This window comes from Coregonus lavaretus, assembly GCF_964263955.1.
Source record: "Coregonus lavaretus genome assembly, chromosome: 30".
Taxonomy (NCBI): Eukaryota; Metazoa; Chordata; class Actinopteri; order Salmoniformes; family Salmonidae; genus Coregonus; species Coregonus lavaretus.
This window is the reverse complement of record NC_140017.1, coordinates 12,067,047-12,094,501: the sequence shown is the minus strand read 5'-3', so window position 1 is coordinate 12,094,501 and position 27,455 is coordinate 12,067,047. Positions and strand designations below refer to the sequence as shown.

At 44.0% G+C, this 27,455-nt stretch overlaps 1 protein-coding gene across 1 annotated transcript in view; it reads left to right on the top strand.

Moving 5' to 3' along the window:
- Nucleotides 1–3,190: 3,190 nt before the first annotated feature.
- Nucleotides 3,191–27,455, top strand: part of LOC311105745 (uncharacterized protein) — a 58,687-nt gene continuing 34,422 nt past the window's right edge. The window contains exons 1-3 of the mRNA XM_084147954.1: nt 3,191–3,366; nt 19,221–19,298; nt 25,855–26,246. Of these exons, the coding sequence (XP_084004080.1) occupies nt 19,250–19,298; nt 25,855–26,246 (441 nt within the window). The 5' untranslated portion in view covers nt 3,191–3,366; nt 19,221–19,249. The remainder of the gene's footprint in view (nt 3,367–19,220; nt 19,299–25,854; nt 26,247–27,455) is intronic.

Genomic DNA, 27,455 nt, shown 5'->3' with positions numbered 1-27,455 from the left:
AGAATACGTTTCATTATGTTGTGGTTGTCATTACCAACACTCATTACTAAAACAAACTGTGTCTGTAATGATGATTACCAGGTTATTTCCATCAGAAAGTAGCGACTTTTTGTGTAACTTTTGTAAAAAATGGGCATACCCCTGCTCAAAACTGCTTATCAAATGACACAGTATTTTACTGTCTTATAGCGATCAATGATATTGTAGATATGCATTTCCACCCACTAATGCAATTTAACATTACCCTGTTATTACCGCCACACAGTCATTACCACCCAGGGCCAGTTCCAGGCATAAGCAACATAAGCGGTTGCTTAGGGCCCCCGGTCGCCAGGGGTCCCCCGACCCCAAAAAGAAAAGAAAATATACTGTACCTTAAAAAAAATTGGCCTCACAATGGCCGTCAGGATCTCGTCATGGTATTTCTGTGCATTCAAATTGCCATTGATAAAATGCAATTGTGTTCGTTGTCCGTAGCTTATGCATGCCCATACCATAACCCCACCGCCACCATGGGGCAGTCTGTTCACAACGTTGACATCAGTAAACCGCTCGCCCACCCAATACGGTTGTGAGGCCGGGTTGGACGTTGGAGGTGGCTTACAGTGCATTCGCGAAGTATTCAGACCCCTCGACTTTTTCCACATTTTATTATGTTCCAGCCTTATTCTAAAATGTATTCAATAGTTTTTTTTCCCTCATCAATCTACACACAATACCCCATAATGACAAAGCACATTTTTATAAAAAACTGAAATGTCACATTTACATAAGTATTCAAACCCTTTACTCAGTACTTTGTTGAAGCACCTTTGGCAGCGATTACAGCCTCGAGTCTTCTTGGGTATGATGCTACAAGCTTGGCACACCTGTCTTTGGGGAGTTTCTCCCATTCTTCTCTGCAGATCCTCTCAAGCTCTTTCAGGTTGGATGGGGAGTGTCGCTGCACAGCTATTTTCAGGACTCTCCAGAGATGTTCGATCGGGTTCAAGTCCGTGCTCTGGCTGGGCCTCTCAAGGACATTCAGAGACTTGTCCCGAAGCCACTCCTGCATTGTCTTGGCTGTGTGCTTAGGCTCGTTGTCCTGTTGGAAGGTGAACATTTACACTACCAGTCAAAGGTTTGGACACACCTACTCATTCAAGGGTTCTTCTTTATTTTTTATTTTTTTTACATTGTAGAATAATAGTGAAGACATCAACACTATGAAATAACACACATGGAATCATGTAGTAACCAAAAAAGTGTTAAACAAATCAAAATATATTTTATATTGGAGATTCTTCAAATAGCCACACTTTGCATTGATGACAGCTTTGCACACTCTTGGCATTCTCTCAACCAGCTTCATGAGGTAGTCACCTGGAATGCATTTCAATTAACAGGTGTGCCTTCTTAATGCGTTTGAGCCAATTAGTTGTGTTGTGACAAGGTATAGGGGGTATACAGAAGATAGCCCTATTTGGTAAAAGATCAAGTCCATATTATGGCAAGAACAGCTCAAATAAGCAAAGAGAAACAACAGTCCATCATTATTTTAAGACATGAAGGTCAGTCAATACGGAAAATGTAAAGTACTTTGAAAGTTTCTTCAAGTTTTGTCGGAAAAACCATTGAGCGCTATGATGAAACTGGCTCTCATGAGGACCGCCACAGGAATGGAAGACCCAGAGTTACCTCTGCTGCATAGGATAAGTTCATTAGAGTTACCAGCCTTAGAAATTGCATCCCAAATAAATGCTTTACAGAGTTCAAGTAACAGACACATCTCAACATCAACTGTTCAGAGGAGACTGTGTGAATTAGGCCTTCATGGTCGAATTGCTGCAAAGAAACCACTACTAAAGGAGACCAATAATAAGAAGAGACTTGCTTGGTCCAAGAAACACGAGCAATGGACATTAGACCGGTGGAAATGTGTCCTTTGGTCTGGAGTCCAGATGTGAGAATTTTGGTTCCAACCACTGTGTCTTTGTGAGACGCTGTGTGGGTGAACGGATGATCTCCGCATGTGTATTTCCCACCGTAAAGCATGGAGGAGGGAGTGTTATGGTGTGGGGGTGCTTTGCTGGTGACACTGTCTGTGATTTATTTAGAATTCAAGGCACACTTAACCAGCATGGCTACCACAGCATTCTGCAGCGATATGCCATCCCATCTGGTTTGGGCTTAGTGGGACTATCATTTGTTTTTCAACAGGACAATGACCCAACACACCTCCAGGCTGTGTAAGGGCTATTTTACCAAGAAGGAGAGTGATGGAGTGCTGCATCAGATGACCTGTCCTCTGCAATCCCCCGACCTCAACCAAATTGAGATGGTTTGGGATGAGTCGGACCGCAGAGTGAAGGAAAAGCACCCAACAAGTGCTCCTTCAATACTGTTGGAAAAGCATTCCAGGTGAAGTTTGTTGAGCGAATGCCAAGAGTGTGCAAAGCTGTCATCAAGGCAAAGGGTGGCTATTTGAAGAATCTCAAAAATAAAATATATTTTGATTTGTTTAACACTTTTTTGGTTACTACATTATTCCATATGTGTTATTTCATCGTTTCGATGTCTTCACTATTATTCTACAATGTAGAAAATAGTAAAAATAAAGAAAAACCCTTGAATGAGTAGGTGTGTCCAAACTTTTGACTGGTACTGTATATATATATTTATATTAATTATTTTTGTATTGTGATTTATCAGGTGTGCAGCATCCCTACTTCCCGCCGCTATGCACACACGCCTACTATTAGACACTTCCTATAATACTATTAGTGTATGTGTAATGTAGTACGGGCAATCAGAGATGTTCGCGACGCCTTTCAAGGAGGAAAGAAAGGAAAACCATATATGAGTTTTCAGAGGCGGTGGGAAATCGGACTTTTCCTCCGACACCGGGCACTTTTATCATACCCCTTCACTTTCACTCTAGTGCTGGGTGATATATGTTGAGGAGACCTAGAGCTGTATTGATGTGTCTTATTTTCCCGGGATTGTCAAACAATTACAAACGCTCGCGTGATGTAAAACCGTTACTTTGTGAGGATGATCCATCAGGTGAAGCAGTGATTCAAGCCAAAGGGGATGGTTCCTGGCATTAAGCGGCGAGCGAGGCTTGTGCCAAGAAGGGGGAAGACCAAGAATTGAAAGCGGAGTTTAATTTCTCGTTTTTTGGAGCTCTTGTGTGCGGAAGACACCGAAATAAAACTATCTACCCCAAAGCGTCCAGACTGTGTGATAAATCAACAACATAATAGAGTGACAAAGTACAGGTTAAGTCAAAGGAGTTTATCAGAGTGCGGTGGGAAGAGGAACACTGATCAAGACAGCAGCACAGAAGCATAGGTTTTCATGTCTCCTCTCCACATACCTGTAAAGGTAAGTTTATGCTCTCTATATTAATGTATTATTAGATGCTAATGCCAAGTGATTTATTTAGTTTCACCTCACTGAATGACATCGTCGCATGTTTAACACCCCTGGACAAACCTATGATAAAAATATGTTTATGTTTTTTGTTTCTCTGTTTTATATACATGTTATCAATAGCTACGTGCATACTCTATCCCTCCATACATTAGGCTATGTAGGACTATTGTTTCATATTGATAATGGCACGTATTTGTCTGCCACAAAGTGAATGAGGATAACTTTGTATATCAGATAAGACACAGACAGTACAGTATAGGGTGTTACTGATCATATAAAGGATTTACTGGTGTAATAATAACAAACTTTCTGAGCTTGTCAAACATAACTAATTAATGTGACTGAACACTGGGCAGCCTCATTGAGTCATTGGTAGCATATTCTAATTATTGCGCAGAGACGTGATCAAAAACCCACAGCTGAATAAAAAATTATTTATTTGGCCACAGTAACATTTCTGTAGTTATTCCCCATAATCTTTACCAGAATTTCAAGTGTTTAATTGAGTCTTTCTTTTCCCGGTTTTGATTGCCTGTGCCCCGCCCTCTTTCCAAAACCGGCTAGAGTACTGCAGGTAGGAGAATGTCCAAGATCTCACTCAGAAATGCTGAAAGAATGATCTCATTCCGGACCTTTTGGTATGGTTTCCTGGACAAAGAGTAAGCCTATAGTCCTGGACTAAAAATCACTTTCAATGGAAATTCTCCTTAAAGTTGCTCAGGAGGGCCATTCTTGCTCAACCAACATGAAGTTCTCCAGCAAATCAACTGCAATGTCATCTATCCAGAGTGGACAAATAAAACATCTCAGTATCCCCTATGATCTTAATTAAAGCCATTAAGATCCTATTAAATTACTGGAGAGACTATGTCATAATCCTTAAAAATGCCATAATGGCAGCCATCTTGGTCAGGGAGAAATCCAAAACCAGTCTAATTGCAAATTAATGGCAGTATAGGAAAATAAAAGTAAGTCATGTGATGTATCAGAAATTGTGTAATGGAATTATAGTCAACCTAAAATATTGTCATATAATTATAAATACAGTTTATACAAGTGTTATACCAATTTTCTGTATAAATAGCCTCTAAAATATATTTATACCATGGCATTGTTGGATACTTGTTTCTGATTGGCTTGAAGGGCATGCTAGAGCGTGCATTATTTCCCTATAACCCACAGTATATTAGCACATTAGAATTCAATGGCTATAGTTCATTCCTACCTGTTCTATGTTTGAGCTGCTTTTTAAAGTAAAAGTTGAATTTAAAACATTATTGGCGTTGTTGAATTCGATTTTCATAATGGTGAGCTAGGACTGATAGTTTGGTTAGCTAAACAAGCAAGTCTGTTTGTTTGGTTACCAAGGCAACTACTGTAGCTATCTAGTAAACTTGCTATCTACTTCAGTGGATGTTGAACACGTTTCTACCGGCAAATGAACACATTTCTAGCGGCAAATGTGCTATGGTATGAAAGGGATAATCAACTTGGCACTCAATGCGTTCTCTGAACACACCTTCCAAGGTCATTCATTATTTTCCATAGAGCGAATAGCCCCTCGTTGATTATCCCTTATGTAAACAGACCATAAATGTCTCAGATTTTGTTTTCTTGGAAAGCTGTGAGTGCTATTATATGATACAATATCACTACTTGTTACATTTGCAACTTGTCTAAGTCCTATTGTCAACTGAATTGAGACAGTGTATGGCTGTGGAGATTGACTGCATTGTTTGAATAGAATGTTGGCATATTGGCAGTTAATTAAAACAATTTATGGAATCATTCCTCTAAACTGGCACGCTAGCTAGCTAACACACATACAGTGCAGACATTTTTTTCACATTCATTGTTTTACACAATATCTCATCACAGCACTGGCAAACCAACTCCCTGACCAACATGGCTGACCTTTGGACCATCGTAAGAAGGTTCATGTCCATTCTAGTATTCTAATTCCTAATTCTATGATTGAACACCCCTCCCCATTCCCTCTCTTGGCCCTTAACAGCATATTAGTCATGGGAGAGATCCCTATCATGGCAGGAAAAGAGAGTGAGGATTGTATAAGTGTAGTAATAGTTTAATCTGAAACAACCACAGTCATCCCTGGGTATATTTATAGTCAAACTGGATGAATTAATCTCAACCAGGTCTTTAGCAGGGATCAACTGGTTGGAGCTATTTTCAGAGAACATCCCTCCTTCAATGTCACTCACTGCCAATAACAACGGGCAAGATTTCCCCTGCAAACATGTTGTGTGCATATGCACCTATTCAATAGCAAACACAGATTATTCACTTGCATTGGACTGAACTGAATTAGAATTCCTTGTCTTCTTTGACAAGCCTTCTGAAGATCTTTGTTGGAGGATTTCAAAAAGCGTAATTCATAATTATTTTCTCTTCAAACATGATCCGGGCAACTATTTGAGTCTTGGCAAACACTTGACAAGCAAGGCCTTTGGTGTGGCAATCTTACTAATACCTCTCTCATAGCAAAACATCTAGGAAAACACACAGTGAATCCCTCCAACACAAACTTTTTTCACAACTGTGTCTCTTACCTATAGTGCATTCGGAAAGTATTCAGACCCCTTGACTTTTTCCTCTCTTTGTTAAGTTACAGCCTTATTCTAAAATAGATTAAATAAATAAAAATCCTCATCAATCTACACACAATACCCCCCCCCCCCCCCCCCCCCCCCCCCACACGCATTGTCTTGGCTGTGTTCCTAGGGTCGTTGTCCTGTTGGAAGGTGAACCTTCGCCCCAGTCTGAGGTCCTGAGCACTCTGGAGCAGGTTTTCATCAAGGATCTTTCTGTACTTTGCTCTGTCCTCTTTCCCTCGATCCTGACTAGTCTCCCAGTCCCTGCCACTGAAATACATCCCCACAGCATGATGCTGCCACCACCATGCTTCACCGTACCGTAGTGCCAGGTTTCTTCCAGACGTGACGCTTGGCATTCAGGCCAAAGAGTTCAATCTTGGTTTCATCAGACCAGAGAATCTTGTTTCTCATGGTCTGAGAGTCCTTTAGGTGCCTTTTGGCAAATTCCAAGCGGGCTGTCATGTGCCTTTTACTGAGGAGTGGCTTCTGTCTGGCCATTCTACCATAAAGGCCTGATTGGTGGAGTGCTGCAGAGATGGTTGTCCTTCTGGAAGGTTCTCCCATCTCCACAGAGGAACTCTGGAGGTCTGTTATAGTGACCATCGGGTTCTTGGTCACCTCCCTGACCAAGGCCCTTCTCCCCCGATTGCTCAGTTTGGCCGGGCGGCCAGCTCTAAGAAGAGTCTTGGTGGTTCCAAACTTCTTCCATTTAAGAATGATGGAGGCCAATGTGTTCTTGGGGACCTTCAATGCTGCAGAAATGTTTTGGTACCCTTCCCCAGATCTGTGCCTTGACACAATCCTGTCTCGGAGCTCTACGGACAATTCCTTCAACCTCATGGCTTGGTTTTTGCTCTGGCATGCACTGTCAACAGTGGGACCTAATGTGTGTGCCTTTCCACATCATGTCCAATCAGTTGAATTTACCACAGGTGGAGTCCAATCAAGTTGTAAAAACATCTCAAGGATGATCAATGGAAACAGGATGCACCAGAGCTCAATTTCGAGTCTCATAGCAAATGGTCAGAATACTAATGTAAATAAGGTATTTCTGTTTTTTATTTTTAATAAATGTGCAAAAAATTCAAAAAACCTATTTTCGCTTTGTCATTATGGGGTATTGTGTGTAGATTGATGAGGATGTTTATTGATTTAATCAATTTTAGAATAAGGCTCTAACGTAACAAAATGTGGAAAAAGTCAAGGGGTCTGAATACTTTCCGAATGCACTGTATTTTGAAAATGGCCGTGTAGCGTGATCTTATACATAACCTTGGGAGCTGGGCTGAAGCGGGAGTCTTGAGGGAGAAAGGGTATTGTTTGGCTATTTGGACCATATCAAAGGGAAGAATGGGAATAGGAATTGGTCATGGAATCTGAACGGAGCAACAGGAAGCGTCCCAAACCCTCCCTCTCTGCCCTGAGTGTTCAGGCCCCTGCAGTCTGGAGCTTAAATGCAGATAAGTCCTGTTAGCTTTGAAAGCCGGCATTGCGTTCCTTCCTCAGCCCAGTTCCATCCTTTTTGTAATAGAAACAGCCCCCTCTCTTTCAGCAACTTGTCCTCTCTTCGTTCCCCCTAACTCCCTAACTTCAGGAGTGTGAGCCCCCTTCCCCCAAATGCTCAGAGGGAATAGGCTTAATCCCCATTTCCTCCTGGAGCACGGCTCTCCAGCTCCAGGAATTTGGATGTGTTTGGACTGATGAGCTTCCCAGCTCTGTGCAACTGGGTCCCCCGGCAGAATCCAAGAGAGAGCCAGCCAATACCAGTAGGGCACATCTGAATATACAGCACAGTCAAAAACCTGCACACAACAATGTACTCTTGGCTTTGGTCTCTAGATTTTTATAAGCTCAGTGATGTATGGAGACAGAAGTACTGTATGTGTATGTCTCTGATTGGTCTATGTCGGTCTACCTGCATATGATGCAAGTATGTGTCTTTGAATGGCAAGATATGGTGATCTGTATTTTGTGACTGTCTGACACTCATTTGTTTTGTCCATTGGAGCAGACACACACAGCTCTGATTTGACGGTCACTTTTTAGGACTCTCTAAATCCTAAATACACAATAATAGTAGGATATTTGGTTGGGACAGAGAAAGAACTACCATATTCCTCTGAGCAGAGCAGCATCTACGCTGCTCAGAATTAGCTTTAGCGGTGACAGTGAGAGAACGGGATACCACAATATTACAGACCTCACAGCACACTTAGTGGCCTGTGGAGGAGCAAGACCCTTGAAGCTTTTCAAAGGGCTTTCAGATTTGAAGATGTCACGAGAAAAAGAGACAGAGAGAGAGGGAAAGAGAGAGGGGGGGGGGGGGGGGGTAATAATGTGTTCACTGTGATTTGATGTTGGGGAGCCCTTTTTTTCTTTATTTGAGGCAACTGTTGGTGTGTGTGGTTGTGAATATGTTCCTCTGTCAGGTGACTCAGGATAAGACTGTCTCATGGAAGTGTTTTCCTTGAGTCATCAATCCCAACTCTCCCTCTCACGCACACACATAAATGTGTCTCCTCCCACCGGTCCATGGCCCTGTGTGGTTATGTGATTTTATTCCCATGTGCAGGTGTGTATATTGTTGGTGTGTGTGGCTGTGAATATGTTCCTCTGTCTGTCAGGTGACTCAGGACCAGACTGTCTCATGGAAGTGTTTTCCTTGAGTCATCAATCCCAACTCTCCCTCTCACGCACACACATAAATGTGTCTCCTCCCACGGGTCCATGGCCCCCACTCTTTCCTTGTGACCTCTTCATTGTAAATACCCCGTCTCCCCGTCCTCAGTCCTCCAACTTTCAGCCTCATCTCCCTCCCAATACTGTCCCTCCCTCCCTGACTCCATGCACTGTGTATGACACCTCTCCACCTTTCCTGGCACCTCTGTGCCCATTAACCCCCCACCCTTCTGTCAACACACTGTGTTGTCACCTCCTACACTACACTACAATACCACACAGACAGACAGACAGACAGACAGACAGACAGACAGACAGACAGACACACAGACACAGACACAGACACAGACACAGACACAGACACAGACACAGACAGACAGACAGACAGACAGACAGACAGACAGACAGACAGACAGACAGACAGACAGACAGACAGACAGACAGACAGACAGACAGACAGACAGACAGACAGACAGACAGACAGACAGACAGACAGACAGACATGTATTCTCTTCTACAGTACATCTCAGCATCTATAATTAGTCCCGTGCATGGGACTGGAATTTCCCTCCTGGCACGTTGTTTGACTGCCTCTTGGATCCCAGCGCCTCCCCCATTGTCTTTCTTTATGGCCCCATTCTTTACTACAGCCGATGACACTTTTATAGAGCTCCAGGAACTTTGGATGTTACAGCTTTCCCGGGCCAATTTTCTGGATTTTCTTCCCCCCTTATGGAAGCTCTCTAGGGGATTGATGGCCTTTGTTGGAATCATGACACATCCCAGAAAGGAACAGAACATGGGATAATTTTAGTCTCTTGTCTCTGATTGCTGACATCAAGGTCGATGTCAACTACCCCATCCATGCCGGGCAGTGTCCCTGTTACATCAACTTTTCCCTGGTGACATCGCCACATTGTTTACTTGGTAATTGCTCACATGTAGCATATTACTGAAGAACACAGCTGTTATTTTGTTGGAGCGGCTGTTTGACGTAGTTAACCAGAAGTGCAATTTCTCCTTTTTGGACAGAGGAGCCCCTGAGAGTTGTGGTTGGTCATGAAATAAATAAACAGCATCATTTCATAAAGCAGGCCTACATAGGCCAGCGGATGTTGGCTCTAATTCAACCCGGCTCAAAATAGAAAGCCTGTCCATCACACCCAATTTAAAATCTTATCAAATCACATTTAGTGTTCGTCGTTGACCACAGCAGCACGACTGTGTCCGTCTGCTTCAAATAACTTCAGATGACCAGTCCAGATCATAAATAAAGTGTCTGCTAAGAAATGGCACATATTACATCTATATATTTAGATAACCTTTAAACCAATGAGCTTTTAACCCTTAATCCTCAGAGCCACTGGGTCTACTGTAATTCACCATGACTCAACCAAAATGTATTATCCACTCCTGGTCAGCTGCTAGACAGAGATTATTGTCTCTGACTAGAATCCTGAGGGTCATACTGATTTAGCGGTTGAGACATCTGAGTGTTCAGCTCATTAATTGAGCGCCAAGATAACAAAAGATCAACTGTTGCAAGGCAGGACCATGTACAACAGAGACCACATACCATGTTCCCTACATTCAGTAGCCTAAACACCAGCACTGGACCGGATCTCTTTAGACTTTTACCCTTACGTCTCTTAACCAAAGACTTTCAGTTTATTGTATGTGCCTGTAGGAGTTTGTGTATGTGTGTTAATGTGTGTTCCACATGCGCGTGCCGCCTCCCTACCCAGCGTTTTCCATTATGATCAGGGTCTTGTCCAGCCCTCCCTCCCCACTCCCTCCCTGACACAAAAGAAGCCCTTTGTTGTCTGAGAGAATAAGGAGGTGGCAGGAGAGAAGAGTCTGGGCTGTGGCCCACTGTATGGGCTGCTGGGCCTCTCTGACCCAGGGGAAACATGCTGGTCCTCTAACAATTGCCGCTGCACGCTCTGCCTCTGGATGGACAATGGAGCAGCCTCCCTGTCGCTGACGCACCCCCCTGTTGTTGTGGTCCCCAGCGGTCATCGTCCCTCCCTCTCTCTGTGTATTTATTTGGTATTATTAAGGTTATTATTATTAATGTTTTGTCCCCCCCCCCCCCCCCCCATCCACCCTTCCTCCAAAACTGACCCCCTCTGTGACGGTATCAACTGTTGAACATCCCAAGGTTGCCCCCCTCTCCCTCCTTCCCCACACGCATACTGTATGTTCAAGAGTACAGTGTGTGTGTGTGTGTGTGTGTGTGTCTGTGTGTGTGTGTCTGTGTGCGTTCAATTGTTCAGTAGGTTGACCGTTTCTCTCTTCACATCTTTGACACAGATTCCAGGGAAGTTTGATGAGGTCATAAACACTAATCCAAAAACGCATACGGAATATGGAAGCGCTGTGAATTTGCATATATAAAACAACAATCTCAGCAATCCAAGGTTACGAAATGATTTTCCCAGGATCACTCTGTATGTTTTTGGGAGATTTTGGGATTGTGACATCATTAATCTCAAGTTAGTAGAGCTATAAACTGTCAGCTCAGATCGTGGAGCTGAGGAACCTATGGCAGTGGATGACCCGCAGACGGTTCAGAATGTCCAAATATCTTTTATAGTAAAACCAGCTTATCAGTTAAATTTTTGTATTATTGTGTCTCCTCACTGTTAGCTAGTAAAGTTAGCTAGCTAGCTTGCTGGATAGCCAATAATTGTTATTTACATCTGTTTGGAATCCTATCTTGCGTCATGCCTATAATTCTGAGATGGGACCAGTCGGCTGGCCAATCGGCTGGCTGTATGGAATTGTTATTAGGAATCATGCAAATGTAAATAATCATGCAATTGTTAAAAGGAAGCATGTGGTTGTTAATAATCATGCAATTGTTAATAGGAATCAACAATGTCAAGTCATGGCTCGACTGACGTCTGCATGGTTCTGTGGATTGGATCAATGAGTTCAACAGCATAACAGACACTTGATCAATGAGTTCAACAGCATAACAGACACTTGATCAATGAGTTCAACAGCATAACAGACACTTGATCAATGAGTTCAACAGCATAACAGACACTTGATCAATGAGTTCAACAGCATAACAGACACTTGATCAATGAGTTCAACAGCATAACAGACACTTGATCAATGAGTTCAACAGCATAACAGACACTTGATCAATGAGTTCAACAGCCTAAAGACACTTGCATTAGATAATGAAGTGCATAGCATGATAGTTAAGCTGACTTCAGAAAATTCACTTTAGAATGGATGTCAGGAATTAGAACACAAAGTGATTGTTATTGAATTTTACGTAAATGATTAGACTCATGGTGGTTTTGATTAGAGTCATATAACTTTTTGTTTTAACTAGGAATGGAGCTTTATCTATACTTATCCCTTAATCCATTTTATTATGGCCTTAATGAGCCACATTAAGGTTTGTTTTTTAGTAACTGTTTTATGGAAAAGGAACACATCCGTTGCTAAAACTGTACATTCCTATAGAAAAGTACAGGCTGAGCCTGAACTAAGTAATAAATATACAACTCAAGCCTAAAGTCAGTGAAAAATGCACATCTAGTGCAATTTTATAGGCATACACCAACACAATCACACACAGACACACAGAACACACACAGAGCACACACGCACATGCACATACACACACACTCTGAAGCAGCTGTCCAGCTGTTCTCTCCCGTATTTGGGTTCTGTCAGCGCAAAGTTTGATTTCCATCCGTCGGCTGTGTCAGATAGCATAGCTGAGCTGAAAGAGCTCTTGGATGCACCTGGATCAGCAGCATGAGCGATGCGACCAAAATGTGCCAAATTACAGGGCCTGAAGAGGCCTCTCACAGCCTATCCTTCATAATGATAAAGTTACATGTACCATGTACCAGGAACATGGTGGAGTGCTCAGAGAACAGTAAAGTACACACTGTTGTACAAGGGGGCTTGGGGGTGGCTGCTATGCTTCAGCAGTCTCTCTAACCTCACTGTAACCTCAGAGTTAACCAGATGTTGGCCCATTTCCTCCCCTCTCTTTCAAACAACCCAACAACTTGCACCCCCCCCTCCCTCCCCCACACACACTACCCCACCCCAACAGACAAACACTATTAGAAACTACACTTAAGAGGTTTTGTGGGGGAAGCAAAGTTCATTCTTACCACAATCCTGTTTCTGGAATTCAGGAATTTCACAGCAAACAAGCGGTGGAGCCAAGAAAGTATATATGGGGTAGACAAGCAGGGCCGAGTGGTGTTCTGAAGTCTTTATCGTAGCGCTTACAGGAAGAGGCTTTTAATTAGGTAATACAGTACTGGAAACAGGCTCTGGAAATAAAATGGGGGAGTTGTGGTGAGATATGGCTTGCTCCAAGGCAATTTCTAAATTTCTTATGGCTGCAAAAAGTCCAGAACAGATCATTAAACTTGGCTAATGAAGTAACGTTTGACTTCCATCACCGACATTAAGCATTATGATAGATGGAGAGAGGTCTCTGTGGCCTGCGTCATGCCAACACAAACACAAAGACACGGTTCTTTGTTCCCAATATTGAGGCTTTCAATTTGAACTACTACACAACCCACAGAAAGGTCTTCAGTTGGAGGACAATGACAGATTAGAGGGATTGCTTAATTCCCAGTATATGAAGCAATTTCCTTGCTCTGTCATGCTGTGGAATTCTTGGCAAAACAAGAAAGTTAGAAGATTTCTAACAGAAATGTCCAATTTTGGTGTCAAGAACATTTCCCTCCGATACTGGACTTGGAGTACCCTAATCGATGCCACTCGCCGTACTTCCTTGATTATGTTTTGGCTGTGGAGGTTTTTTAGGAGAGTCTTTATGATGTAGGACAACCCTGCTGTCTGCAGCTGTCTCGCGAGGGTCCATGGCCCCCACTCCTTGTCCCAGTCTGAACCTCTCCTTGTCCCAGTCTGTAATCCCCACATGTTTTAGGATGACTTCCATCATTCCTGTTCCCAAGAACTCTAAGGCTTCAAGCCATAACAACTAATGCCCTGCACTCACATCTGCAATCATGAAGTGCTTTGAAAAGCTTGTTATGGCACACATCAACTCTAGACCCACCATTTGCATACCGTCCCAATAGATTCATAGACGACACAATCTCAATTGCACTCCACACTGCCCTCACACACCTAGATACAGTAAGAGGAATACCTACAGTATGTGAGAATGCTGTTCATTGACTACAGCTCAGCGTTCAACACCATTGTCCCCTCCAAGCTCGTCACCAAGCTTAGGACCCTGACACTGAACACCTCCCTCCGCAACTGGATTCTGGCCTTCCTGACGGGCCGACCCCAGGTAGTGAGGGTAGGCAACATCACCTTCGCCACGCTGACCCTCAACACGGGGGCCCCACAGGGGTGTGTGCTTAGTCCCCTCCTGTACTCTCTGTTCACGACTCCAACACCATCATCAAGTTTGCTGACAACACGATGGTGGTAGGCCTGATCACCGGTGATGATGAGACAGCCTACAGGGAGGAGGTCAGTGACCTGGCAATATGGTGCCGGGACAAACTCTCCCTTAACGTCAGTAAGACAAAGGACCTGATCGTGGACTACAGGAAACTGGGGGGCGAGCACGCCGCCATCCACATTGACGGGGCCTTTGTCTTACTGACGTTAAGGGAGAGTTTGTCCCGGCACCACATTGCCAGGTCACTGACCTCCTCCCTGTAGGCTGTCTCATCATTTTTTATTTTTTTTTGCTCTGTCTCTAATCTATCTGAGTTGCAAGGGTGCCGGAGAAGATGGCTGCCGTTTTACAGCCCTCTAACCAATTGTACTATTATGTGTGCTTTTTCGCGTTATTTGTAATTTATTCTGTACATAATGTTTCTGCCACCGTCTCTTATGACCAAAAAGAGCTTCTGGATGTCAGGACAACGATTACTCACCTCGTATTGGACGAAGATTTTTTTCTTCAATGAGTCGGACTCGAAGGATATTCTACAGACACCCGACTAGGCCCAAATCCCCATCATTCGCATGAGAAAGAGACAGAGATATCGTGGACGTAAGTCGGGGTGCCTTGTAAGGATCCGACGGCGAGCGAGTAAACTGCCTCTTCCATCAATCCTATTAGCCAATGTTCAATCATTTGAGAACAAATTGGATGACCTAAGACTAAGGTTATCCTACCAACGGGACATTAAAAACTGTAATATCTTATGTTTCACGAGTCGTGGCTGAACGACGACATGGATAACATACAGCTAGCGGGCTATACGCTACATCGGCAGGATAGAACGGCTGACTCCGGTAAGACAAGGGGTGGCGGTCTGTGTATATTTGTAAACAACAGCTGGTGCATAAAATCTAATACTAAGGAAGTCTCGAGGTTTTGCTCACCTGAGGTAGAGTATCTCATGATAAACTGTAGACCACACTATTTAATAATAATAATAATAATAATAAAATGCCATTTAGCAGACGCTTTTATCCAAAGCGACTTACAGTCATGCGTGCATACATTTTTTTTTTTGTGTATGGGTGGTCCCGGGGATCAAACCCACTACCTTGGCGTTACAAGCGCCGTGCTCTACCAGCTGAGCTACAGAGGACCACAAGAGTTACCAAGAGAGTTTTCATCTATATATTTTTGTAGCTGTCTACCTACCCCCACAAACTGATGCTGGCACTAAGATTGCACTCAATGAGCTGTATAAGGCCATAAGCAGACAGGAAAACGCTCATCCAGAGGCAGCGCTCCTAGTGGCCAGGGACTTTAATGCAGGGAAACTTAAATCCGTTCTGCCTAATTTCTATCAGCATGTTAAATGTGCAACCAGAGGGAAAAAAATTCTAGACCACCTTTACTCCACACACAGAGACGCATACAAAGCTCTCCCTCGCCCTCCATTTGGCAAATCTGACCATAACTCTATCCTCCTGATTCCTGCGTATAAGCAAAATCTAATGCAGGAAGCACCAGTGACTCGGTTAATAAAAAAGTGGTCAGATGACGCAGATGCTAAGCTACAGGACTGTTTTGCTAGCACAGACTGGAATATGTTCCGGGATTCTTCAGATAGCATTGAGGAGTACACCACATCAGTCACCAGCTTCATCAATAAGTGCATCGATGACGTCGTCCCCACAGTGACCGTACGTACATACCCCAACCAGAAGCCATGGATTACAGGCAACATCCGCAATGAGCTAAAGGGTAGAGCTGCCGCTTTCAAGGAGCGGGACTCTAACCTGGAAGCTTATAAGAAATCCCGCTATGTTTTCCGATGAACCATCAAACAGGCAAAGAGTCAATACAGGACTAAGATTGAATCGTACTACACCGGCTCTGACGCTCGTCAGATGTGGCAGGGCCTGAAAACTATTACAGACTACAAAGGGAAGCACAGCCGCGAACTGCCCAGTGACACAAGCCTACCAGACGAGCTAAATCACTTCTATGCTCGCTTCGAGGCAAGCAACACTGAAGTATGCATGAGAGCATCAGCTGTTCCGGATGACTATGTGATCACGCTCTCGTAGCCGATGTGAGTAAGACTTTTAAGCAGGTCAACATTCACAAGGCCGCAGGGCCAGACGGATTACCAGGACATGTACTCCGAGCATGTGCTGACCAACTGGCAAGTGTCTTCACTGACATTTTCAACATGTCCCTGACTGAGTCTGTAATACCAACAAGTTTCAAGCAGACCACCATAGTCCCTGTGCCCAAGGACACTAAGATAACCTGCCTAAATGACTACCGACCCATAGCACTCACCTCTGTAGCCATGAAGTGGTTTGAAAGGCTGGTCATGGCTCACATCAACACCATTATCCCAGAAACCCTAGACCCACTCCAATTTGCATACCGCCCCAACAGATCCACAGATGATGCAATCTCTATTGCACTCCACACTGCCCTTTCCCACCTGGACAAGAGGAACACCTACGTGAGAATGCTATTCTTTGACTACAGCTCAGCGTTCAACACCATAGTGCCCTCAAAGCTCATCACTAAGCTAAGGATCCTGGGACTAAACACCTCCCTCTGCAACTGGATCCCGGACTTCCTGACGGGCCGCCCCCCAGGTGGTAAGGGTAGGTAACAACACGTCTGCCACGCTGATCCTCAACACGGGGGCCCCTCAGGGGTGCGTGCTCAGTCCCCTCCTGTACTCCCTGTTCACCCATGACTGCATGGCCAGGCACGACTCCAACACCATCATTAAGTTTGCCGACGACACAACAATGGTAGGACTGATCACCGACAACGATGAGACCATGTGGTGCCAGGACAACAACCTCTCCCTCAACGTGATCAAGACAAAGGAGATGATTGTGGACTACAGGAAAAAAAAGAGGACTGAGCACGGCCCAATTCTCATCGACGGGGCTGTAGTGGAACAGGTTGAGAGCTTCAAGTTCCTTGGTGTCCACATCACCAACGAACTATCATGGTCGAAACACACCAAGACAGTCGTGAAGAGGGCACGACAAAACCTATTCCCCCTCAGGAGACTGAAAAGATTTGGCATGGGTCCTCAGATCCTCAAAAAGTTATACAGCTGCACCATCGAGAGCATCCTGACTGGTTGCATCACCGCCTGTTATGGCAACTGCTTGGCCTCCGACCGCAAGGCACTACGTGCGTACGGCCCAGTACATCACTGGGGTCAAGCTTCCTGCCATCCAGGACCTCTATACCAGGCAGTGTCAGAGGAAGGCCCTAAAAATTGTCAAAGACTCAAGCCACCCTAGTCATAGACTGTTCTCTCTGCTACCGCACGGCAAGCGGTACCGGAGCGCCAAGTCTAGGTCCAAAAGGCATCTCAACAGCTTCTATCCCCAAGCCATAAGACTCCTGAACAGCTAATAATGCCTATCCGGACTATTTGCACTGCCCCCCCCACCCCACCCCATCCCCCTCTTTTACGCTGCTGCTACTCTGTTTACTATTTATGCATAGTCACTTTAACTCTACCCACATGTACATATTACCTCAATTACCTCGACTAGCCGGTTTCCCCCGCACATTGACTCTGTACCGGTACCCCCCTGTATATAGCCTCCCTACTGCTATTTTATTTTACTGCTGCTCTATTTATTAATTTTTCTTAAAAAACTGCATTGTTGGTTAAGGGCTTGTAAGTAAGCATTTCACTGTAAAGTCCACACCTGTTGTATTCGGCGCATGTGGCAAATACAATTTGATTTGGTTTGATTTGATTTGATTTGAAGCGCACTCACAGGACTCTACACACTCACGCACACTGACACTCCTACACACACACATAACATGCACACACATTTATACTGACTCTACACACACGCACACAGACTCACATACAATCTTCATTTACGGTGCTGCTACTCTGTTTATCATACATCCTGATGCCTAGTCACCTTACCCCTATACATATCTACCTCTATCACTCCAGTAACGCTGAACATTGTATATATGGTATTGGAACTGACCCTGTATCATAGCTTCTTATTTTCATGTGTTCATCTTATTAGTTAGTTTTATTTCTTGTGTTTTTGTTCTACCTTATGTTATTTTTAGTACTACATTGTTATTGATTACTGCGTTGTTGCGTTTAGAGCGTGCAAGAAAGGCATTTCACTGTACTTGTGCATGTGACATTAAAACTTGAAACTTGAACGTTGCTCCTAAAGACTTCCTGTCCGCCAGTGCCACAACCCCCTGCCTCCACAGCACATACTCAACACACTGCTATAGAACCAGAGAAGAGCACATTCTTGTCTCACAGCCAAACATTACACATGTTCTGTATTCTCATCTTTTTCTGTGTGTGGAGAAAGAGAAAATAATTATTCCATGCGGCTGTGTATGCCCTCCTCCTCCCCTCCTATTTCCCAAACAGCATCTCTCGTGTTTCAGCCTTTTAATTGCTTGGGCTCCAAGTTCTGCTGAACTTTTTTTCCTTCTCCCTTTCTACGCTTTCCTCTTTGAGTGAAAGGAGCGGAAGGCACTTCGGCGATGATAAAGTTTGCTTTTGGCTTCGCTCTGTCTAAACCAAAGGGACTGGGCTTCACTGGACTGGAATCGTAGCCTGAGAAAGGCCTTTTTGAATTAGAAGCTCTTGCAACTCTGGTACTTTCTCAGGTATTATTTCTGTGTCTTTGTTTAAGAGGCCTCAGCAGTGACACCCAACCAGTAGAGAGAATATATCCATGGAACATCCACTGTGTCTGGTGTACAAGTGGTTTAGAACAGCCACCTGAAAGCGGTGAATGGTGAAAGAACACATTCCTAAAATCTTTGAAAAGATAGAAATTGCGTGAAGTCATGCCCTAATTCTCTGCTAGAGCACATTGCAGAGTTATATTCCCATCAAAATGAGAGTACACTGTAACTGGGGGTCCAGTTCAGATTTAAAAAAAAGTATTTTTGCAGAAATAATCATACTTTCATTGCAGTGCTGTCTGTCCTACAGTATGTCCTATGTTGCACAATAACAACTGTATTTTGCTCATTTCTTTCAGTGTTGTGATGTTTCGGTTGATTGTCCTTTGCAGGTTTCCACTTCGTGTGACACCATCACACCATGCCTGAGGGGGCGGGCCGAGGCAGCCAGAGAAAGCCCAGCAACCAAGGTCAGAGGTCAACACTGGTACTGTCACACCTGTGACACTATTGTTGAGTATTCTATTCAACTTCAGATGTTTTAATATACTCTATGTCAATGTGAAAATGAATGTACCTACTGTAAATTCATATTTTCAATGCGTTTATCTTGTTTTGTTACCTCTGCTGCGGAGGATAAGTTCATTAGAGTTACCAGCCTCAGAAATTGCAGCCCAAATAAATGCTTCACAGAGTTCAAGTAACAGACACATCTCAACATCAACTGTTCAGAGGAGACTGTGTGAATCAGGCCTTCATGGTCGAATTGCTGCAAAGAAACCACTACTAAAGGACACCAATAAGAAGAAGAGACTTACTTGGTCCAAGAAACACGAGCAATGGACATTAGACCGGTGGAAATGTGTCCTTTGATCTGGAGATTTTGGGTTCCAACCGCCTTGTCTTTGTGAGACGCGGTGTGGGTGAACGGATGATCTCCGCATGTGTATTTCCAACTGTAAAGCATGGAGGAGGAGGTGTTATGGTGTGGGGGTGCTTTGCTGGTGACACGATCATTGATTTATTTAGAATTCAAGGCACACTTAACCATCCAGCGATACGCCATCCCATCTGGTTTGGGCTTAGTGGGACAATCATTTGTTTTTCAACAGGACAATGACCCAACACACCTCCAGGCTGTGTAAGGGCTATTTTACCTAGAAGGAGAGTGATGGAGTGCTGCATCAGATGACCTGGCCTCCACAATTCCCCGATCTCAACCAAATTGAGATGGTTTGGGATGAGTCGAACCGCAGAGTGAAGGAAAAGCAGCCAACAAGTGCTCAGCATATGTGGGAACTCCTTCAAGACTGTTGGAAAAGCATTCCAGGTTAAGCTAGTTGAGAGAATGCCAAGAGTGTGCAAAGCTGTCATCAAGGCAAAGGGTGGCTATTTGAAGAATCTCAAATATAAAATATATTTTGATTGTTTAACACTTTTTTGGTTACTACATGATTCCATATGTGTTATTTCATAGTTGATTTCTATGTAGAAAATAGTAAAAAATTAAGAAAAACCCTTGAATGAGTAGGTGTTCTAAAACTTTTGACCGGTAGTGTAGTTAAAGATGCACTCCGGGATCATAAGCACAGTAAATTTGTAACATATTGCACTAATTGGATTCATATCATATCACACAAAAAAAAACTACTGGCTGAAATTTATACAAAAGTTTGAGAGTGCATCTTTAATGATAGAGACTGAAATAACTGAGTAATGAGCTAGCATTATGAAGAGACACCAAGGTTGATTTTTGGTGTAACATTGGAGTTCTTGTTAAGGGTATAGAATTAGAGTGAATGTTCTGTATACTGAATGTTTTGTGGCTGCTCGCAAAGTATAATGTTGAACAATGTTTAGGGGTAAAAAGAAATCTGCACATATGATTAGACATAAAAAATAGGCTACAGAGCACGCCCAAGATAAGGGTGTCCGGTTAGCATAGAAATGACATGTCCAAATTGTCAAATTGACTAGGGGGAAGTGGTGAGACTATGGGAGGGCACTGAGCGTGACTATATTTAGGACTTAGTTTGTCCCCCTCCCACCCCCCAGATTTTCCCAACAAAGAGAGTGCTTATATTAACGGAGTCAATCATGACAGAAAATGTTGTGGAACTGCACAGACAATTTGGATTGTTTAAGGGTGTTCACTTCTTATCGGAAAGGCCTCTGTAAACATAGGGAAGTTGGAAGGCCTTAGAGTGGCCTAGCTTTGGCTCAGCATTGTGAAGGGTCACAAGATCACATTTATGGGATTTATTGTACTGTATTACAGGATCATTTATTCCAACTTAGAAAATAATGTTTCACATAATGCAAAGTATATTGTACTGCTTTTATAGGTATTTTTATGTATTCGTTTTTTTCCTTCAATATTTAACCAGGAAAGCCTTTTAGTCGTTAAGGGGTCCACTATAGTTTCACTCACTTCAGGGGCTCTCCTTATATGATGTTTTCTTTCAGGTTACTGTTACATTCTCCTAACTAATTTGTCCCGTCTAAAGCATTATCTTTCACTGACTGCCTGTCCCTCAGGTGTATTTAGCTCAAGTGAGAATGTTTGTTTTGTAGAATGCCCAGTGAGTTTCATCTAGATTAACACACAGAAACACAGCATGCTTGTTCGTCTTACTCACGGGGCCCAGTGGAGGCCCACCAGGCAGGCCTCTGTACTTCAGGTCAACCACATCTCACAGAGACTCAGCCAGAGGACAGGAGAGCTACTGTGTTGCCCTGTGAGCACTGGGTCAGTGTGACTTGGCCAGTTTGTGGTTAGTCAGCGAGGCAGGGACCAGGGTAACTCCCTACTAGTTTGTTGTTGCTGATGTTATGGAATCTGCTAATGACCCTTCAAAGTTAACACGTCTCTCACTGAGCTCATTTGCACTTCCCCCCTGTCACCCCTGGCAACTGCACCAAAGTCAAGCGTGCTCTCAGCTAAAAACAATGTGTTTTTGGTCCCAACCACATCCTCTGGTGGGTTATCAGGTGCAGGCTTCGTTCTACACACACAGGCTTTACTGTTATGTCAGTGAGCAGAGGACCATCTTCCCCCTAAACTATGTCATCTGTTTACTTTCTCTTTATCAAAGCCCGTCTTTGACACACACACACATCTGACTTGAAACTCCCCCAAATAATCAGTATTCCAAAACACCAAATAAGGCGAATGCAACATGAAAGGCCAGCATGTCCTTGTGGTTTTCTCTGCAGGGTTCAGAGCTTTTTTTCTGTTTCAGAAAGAGCAGAAAATAGCAACTGTGCTAAGCTCTCGCCTCCTCTCTGCCCTTGCTTCATCAGTGGCTTGCACCCTGAGGTGTACTAAAACAGGAAATCTGACGACTAAAAAATACACTCTCTCTCTCTCTCTCTCTCGCTCTCTCTCGCCCTCTCTCTCCCCCTCTCTCTCTCTCTCTCTCACTTTCTCTCTCACAGTTCCTGTCTCTGTAGTCTGTACAGAGTCAGACTCACAAAGTGCTCTAGACAGGCCATTGCCAGATGAACGAGATGAGATGGAGGTGTGCTGTCGGGGGGAAAAACAATCAATTGTAATAACTGTTAGTTGAATTGGAGTGTGGTTGACGTAACTGAGTTTGGTTGAACGGCGGGCGGGCGGTGGATCCAGGCCAGAGGGTTCAGTGTGGGGTGTGGAGTTGGCTGGTCAGTGGTCTGAGAACTCTGCCTGTATGGGACTGTCTGGGAGCCGAGCCCAAGTGTGGCAGTAGCAGCAGCAGTGTGGTGAATTAGTCGTTGACAGGGACATGGCCGTGGTTTTGGATACGGTAGTTTAAACAGGCTGACCTCATGCATTCTGGAGGCCAGGGGAGAGACTGAGCTCACTGTTTAGCAGGTAGGTGACTGTTGCTGTTTGCTGGAGTAGGTCTCTAATGGATTCTAACCATCAGTAGATGAAGGCATGCCCCTGTTTGGCACTGCGGGAGACTGTTAGCACTGGTGATTGAGTTAGTGGAGCTGTCCTTTGCTCTCATTGGACCATTACTGGATAAATGGAAATAGTAGATTGTTCAAGGCCTGCACTGACCAGTGTGGTTATGCTTTATTTTACAGTAATATTTACCTGATTTTACTTTCTGGTTACATGGTCAATTGTAATTACATAATTATGACCTAATAACTAATTGTTGTTTTTATGGGATTCATTACAACAAGCACCAATGTGTACTAGTTTATAGCAGGTAGTTAACAATACTGTGTTTAATTCTTATATGCCAGAAAGTACCCATTGCTGCAACATAATGTCTTAGCAAATACTAGGGAAATGGCAGCTGAAACAAATAAACCACTGTATATATTACTATGGCTATTAGGTAGGTTAGTGTGCACAGGAATTGTCAACGCAGATATGGCTTTGGCCATATATCCTGTGTTAGTACATTATGTTAACATGTTTAACCCCGATTGTGGCAGGATTGTTCAGAGTGTGACATGTATCCACTCCAGACCTTTGGTCTCTCTCTCTCAGACCTTCTCTCTGATCTCATCTCAGCCCACATGTCTGTGTTTTGATGGGCTGTCTTAAACATTTTGACGCCAGGGAAAATACTGCAATTGTATATACCTACATTGGAGCAGCTTTGGTCATACGTCAGTGTAGAAAAATCTTTCGGAGTGTTCCACTTGAGCCCACATGGGTCTCTTGAGTTGAATCCATTCTACTCTCATGGTTCAATTGCCAGTTTTCCCCAAAAACATTTTATTACAGTGACATTACTGTATAAAAGATGATTAGTTGAATCAACAAAATCCTACTCAGCTATGCTAGTAGCCCAGCTTGGCTACACTCTTAGAGAAAAGGGTTCCAAAATGGGTCTTTGGCTGTCCCCATAGGAGAACCCTTTTTGGTTCCAGGTGGAACTCTTTTTGGTTGCAGGTAGAACCCTCCCAAAAGGGTTCTACCTGGAACCAAAAGGGTTCTACCTGGAATGAAAAAGGTTCTTCAAAAGGTTATTCGACAGGGATAGCCACATAACTCTTTTAGGTTGTAGATAGCACCTTTTTTTAATTTGTCTGAATGGGAGTGTTGGAAAACAACTGCTACCCCCCAGGCTCCAGGCTGAGGATAAAGACGATGGGTCAGGTATCAGCTTTGACTAGAGCAATATAGCACTGCATAATACAGTGATTTGAGTTATGACCATGGAAACTCTATCCATATCCGCAAACTGCAAGTTTATAGTCTGTGTTAGCCTCGAATAAGGTAATTCCCAATTGGGCAGCCATGAAGTTGAAAATTAAACCTTTGGACACTCTCCATGGAAAACCACTAAGATTGATTGTATAAAATGTCTGCAATTAGAAAGTATAGTAAGAGTTTGGAGCAATTATACTGATTATATCATTTTTCTATATAATTATTGGTAACAATGCATCTGCCCTTTTACAGTCAAGTGTCTTAACATAAATATCCAATGTGTTTATAGAATAAGGGCTATTTGACCTCCTTTTAACCCATTGTAAAAACAAAACAATAGAAAACAGTAATTGAATCCTTGTTTTTAATAGCATAGCTTATCATAATTGACCTTTTTGTTTCCTGAAGTGATACGAGTCTCACCCTGCATCTTACTACATGGAGATTACCACCAGTCAAGCATCTATGTTTAGCTGGAGGGCATATTTTTCTCTTTCTCTTTTTTTCTGTACTGAAGCCAAGTCATTTTCCATCCATATAAGACTGGAGTCATTCTACTGTTTTTCTTGGAATCAGGCCAATGTAGATAAACACTGCCCTTCTAGCAGCTTATGAGTTTGCTTAAATCAAATTCAGACAATTAATTCTGCTAAAATGCTTTAGAATCTTGTGTGAATGCCCTCGAGCAACGAAACCATAGTGAATGTCTGCAACAGCTAATGGTTAAAAGAAGCTTCTGATAGATGGGGGTACATACATCAAGGTCACAGACAAACAATTGCACAATCATGGTTCATTGCGATTCATAGTGATTCCTGATTACATAGTGGAATTTGGGAAACACTTGATAACAAGAAAACAGTGGATGACATACAGCAGCTAAATAAGCAGTTGTTGTATTCGTTGTCGTCATGTAAGGGTTAGTGAGCGAGCGAGGCATGTAACAGTTGTTTAAACTGAACCATTATGCCACAGGAAGTGATGGATTGTTCCTCTCGGTTGGCCCTCCCGTTCTAAAGTGGGCAGCCATTGTAGCACCACCAGTTCTACATTTTACTCTCAACACAATGAAAGTATTTTTTCGCAGCCTGGGCTTATTTCATTCTCATTTACCATGACAACCAGTCTATATTCTCTCAAATTGTTTGATTACAGACAGAACCTTTCTCTGTCTAGTGTTCTGTTCCCTGTGTTCAATTGGCCTTGACTGACAACGCTGAGATGGTCTTAATAAAGGGGGTCACTGGGACCTCAGCGAATTTAGTCCACCGACCGGCAGATCAAGCTGGGGGGAGGAAATTGGGCTCTCTGTTTCCTGCCAGCCCTGAATTGGCTTTGTGTGTTTTTGCACATAAGTGCAGGAGGTTGACAGAACAAGAAGATTGACAGCGAGATTGTAGCAACCAAACTGTGAAAAAAATGAAGATTTTCTCGTAATTACACCTTTTTTTTGACACCCCTTGTTTCCTGCATGGCAGCTTTGTGGTCATGTTCAGAGGAACATAAAGTAAGCTGTTCAGTCAGCCAGCTCTGGCTTACAGAAACCAACCTGCACATTAGTCTTGTAGTACTGTAAGTCTTTTGTCTTATTGTTCCCCAAGAGAAGAAGGCCAGGTGTTCTGGCACCTGTGTCCTTAACCTATTTCCCAACTGCTGCTGGCAGCCCAAACTGGTAATTTGAACTGATTTCTTTTAATACACTTAAGCGAAGTGTGAAAGTGAACCAAGAAAAGCCTGTAGGGTTAAAACAGGCCTGCGTTCGCCGTTGGTTGGTTGGAATAGTTTATATTGGTTTATGTTGACATGACATTGACTGTCTCCTTCTTTCCTCTCGTCCTTTTCTCCATCTTCTCCCTTCTTCCCTCACTCAGCTGCCAAGCGCCCCTCCTCCGTGTCCTCCCTGAGCAGCATTGTGGGTAGGATGGCCTCGTCGGAACGTGTCTCCCGCGGGAGCTGCACCTCGGTCAACACGATGTGCTCGGACAGCGACCGCACGGCCAGCCTCAGCTCCTCTGCCTCATCTGCCTCCTCTGCCTCCCTGCAGGACGGACACTCTTCCTCCTCCTCCTCCTCGCTGCCCTACGGGGCCGTCCCTGCCTACCCCACCTCGCCGCAGCGCAACGGCTCCGACATCAGCCTGGACCTCACCCCCCTCTCCCAGCTCCCCGCGTCCCCGCCCAAGCTGTCTCACTTGGAGAGGGTGGCGCTGGAGATAGTGGAGACGGAGCAGGCGTACGTCAGGGACCTAAAGAGCATCGTAGAGGTAAGAAAGAAGCCCTCCCCTCCCATCCACTCACCTTTCCTCTCCTCCTGTCCTCAGCACAGTCAGTGTGTCTCCTCTCTGTGCTCTGGCCTGCTGCTGGCAAAGGCCTGAGGGCAGCTACACCTGCCCAGTAAATCTAGCTACAGCCATTACCTCCCCATTCCTGGTACATGGTACCATATTGGCATGGAAAGAATAGGCTTTAACATGATCATCATATGGTTTACATATTGGCATGTATACAGTTTACAGTATACATAGTGAGTTGATTATTTCTGAGTTGGAATTACCACAATGCCTAATGTCTATAGTAAAACTGGAACTCATGGATACTGGAGGTTGTGTCAGCAGTTTTTCAACCCCTTTCTACAAAGGAACTCCTCGACTCTCCCACTAGCTTCCTATAAATACAATGTGAACAATGCTTTCATCTTCTCCTCGTTCGGTGGCCATCTTGGAGTCCTGTCTGGCCTCCCTGTGTGCCTCTGTGGCTCCATCCTTCAGTGGCCCAGGTGGAACGCGAGGCGGGCGAGAGGAGGTCATGGCACAGGATGAAAGCAGCAGTAAATCCAAGTCATTACTTCAAAAGGATGTTTCACACTCCTATCCGACAGGGTCAGCTGGCCTGCGACAATGAGGAGTCTGTGACTGATCACACACACACACATACATACACACACACACACACACACACACACTCACTGATGTAACACATGTGCGCACACATATACATGCATGCACACACACAGAGGGAGGATTAGTTTGAGAAGGAACAGAGTGTGGTTGTTGAGTCAGGGGCCCTCTGAGTGGACGGCCGTCAACACGTTTATCATATTGCCCTTGGAAGCGGATGGAGCTGGAGGATTTAGCTGTGACCTTTAAGGTAGTAGGTCAGGAGTCAGGAGTCAGGAGTCAGGAGTCAGGAGTCAGGAGTCTCTCTACGGGACTGAGGAGGAAAGAGAGGAAAGACAGTCTTAAAGGAATAGAGGTGACATAACTTTGATGCCTCCTTTTTTTGGGACCAGCGCTCCCTTGAAAAAGTAATTTGCATCTCTTTTCCTGGTTTAGGGTTAGGTTTAGGTTTACATATAGGGTTGCGGTTAGGGTAAAAGCCATTTATGCTTGATCGGAATATTTGGTCGGAGGCTCCGTATGGAGGGTGTGATGCAATTGCGGAGCTGCCGGAGGCATGCAGAGGCCAAATCAAGC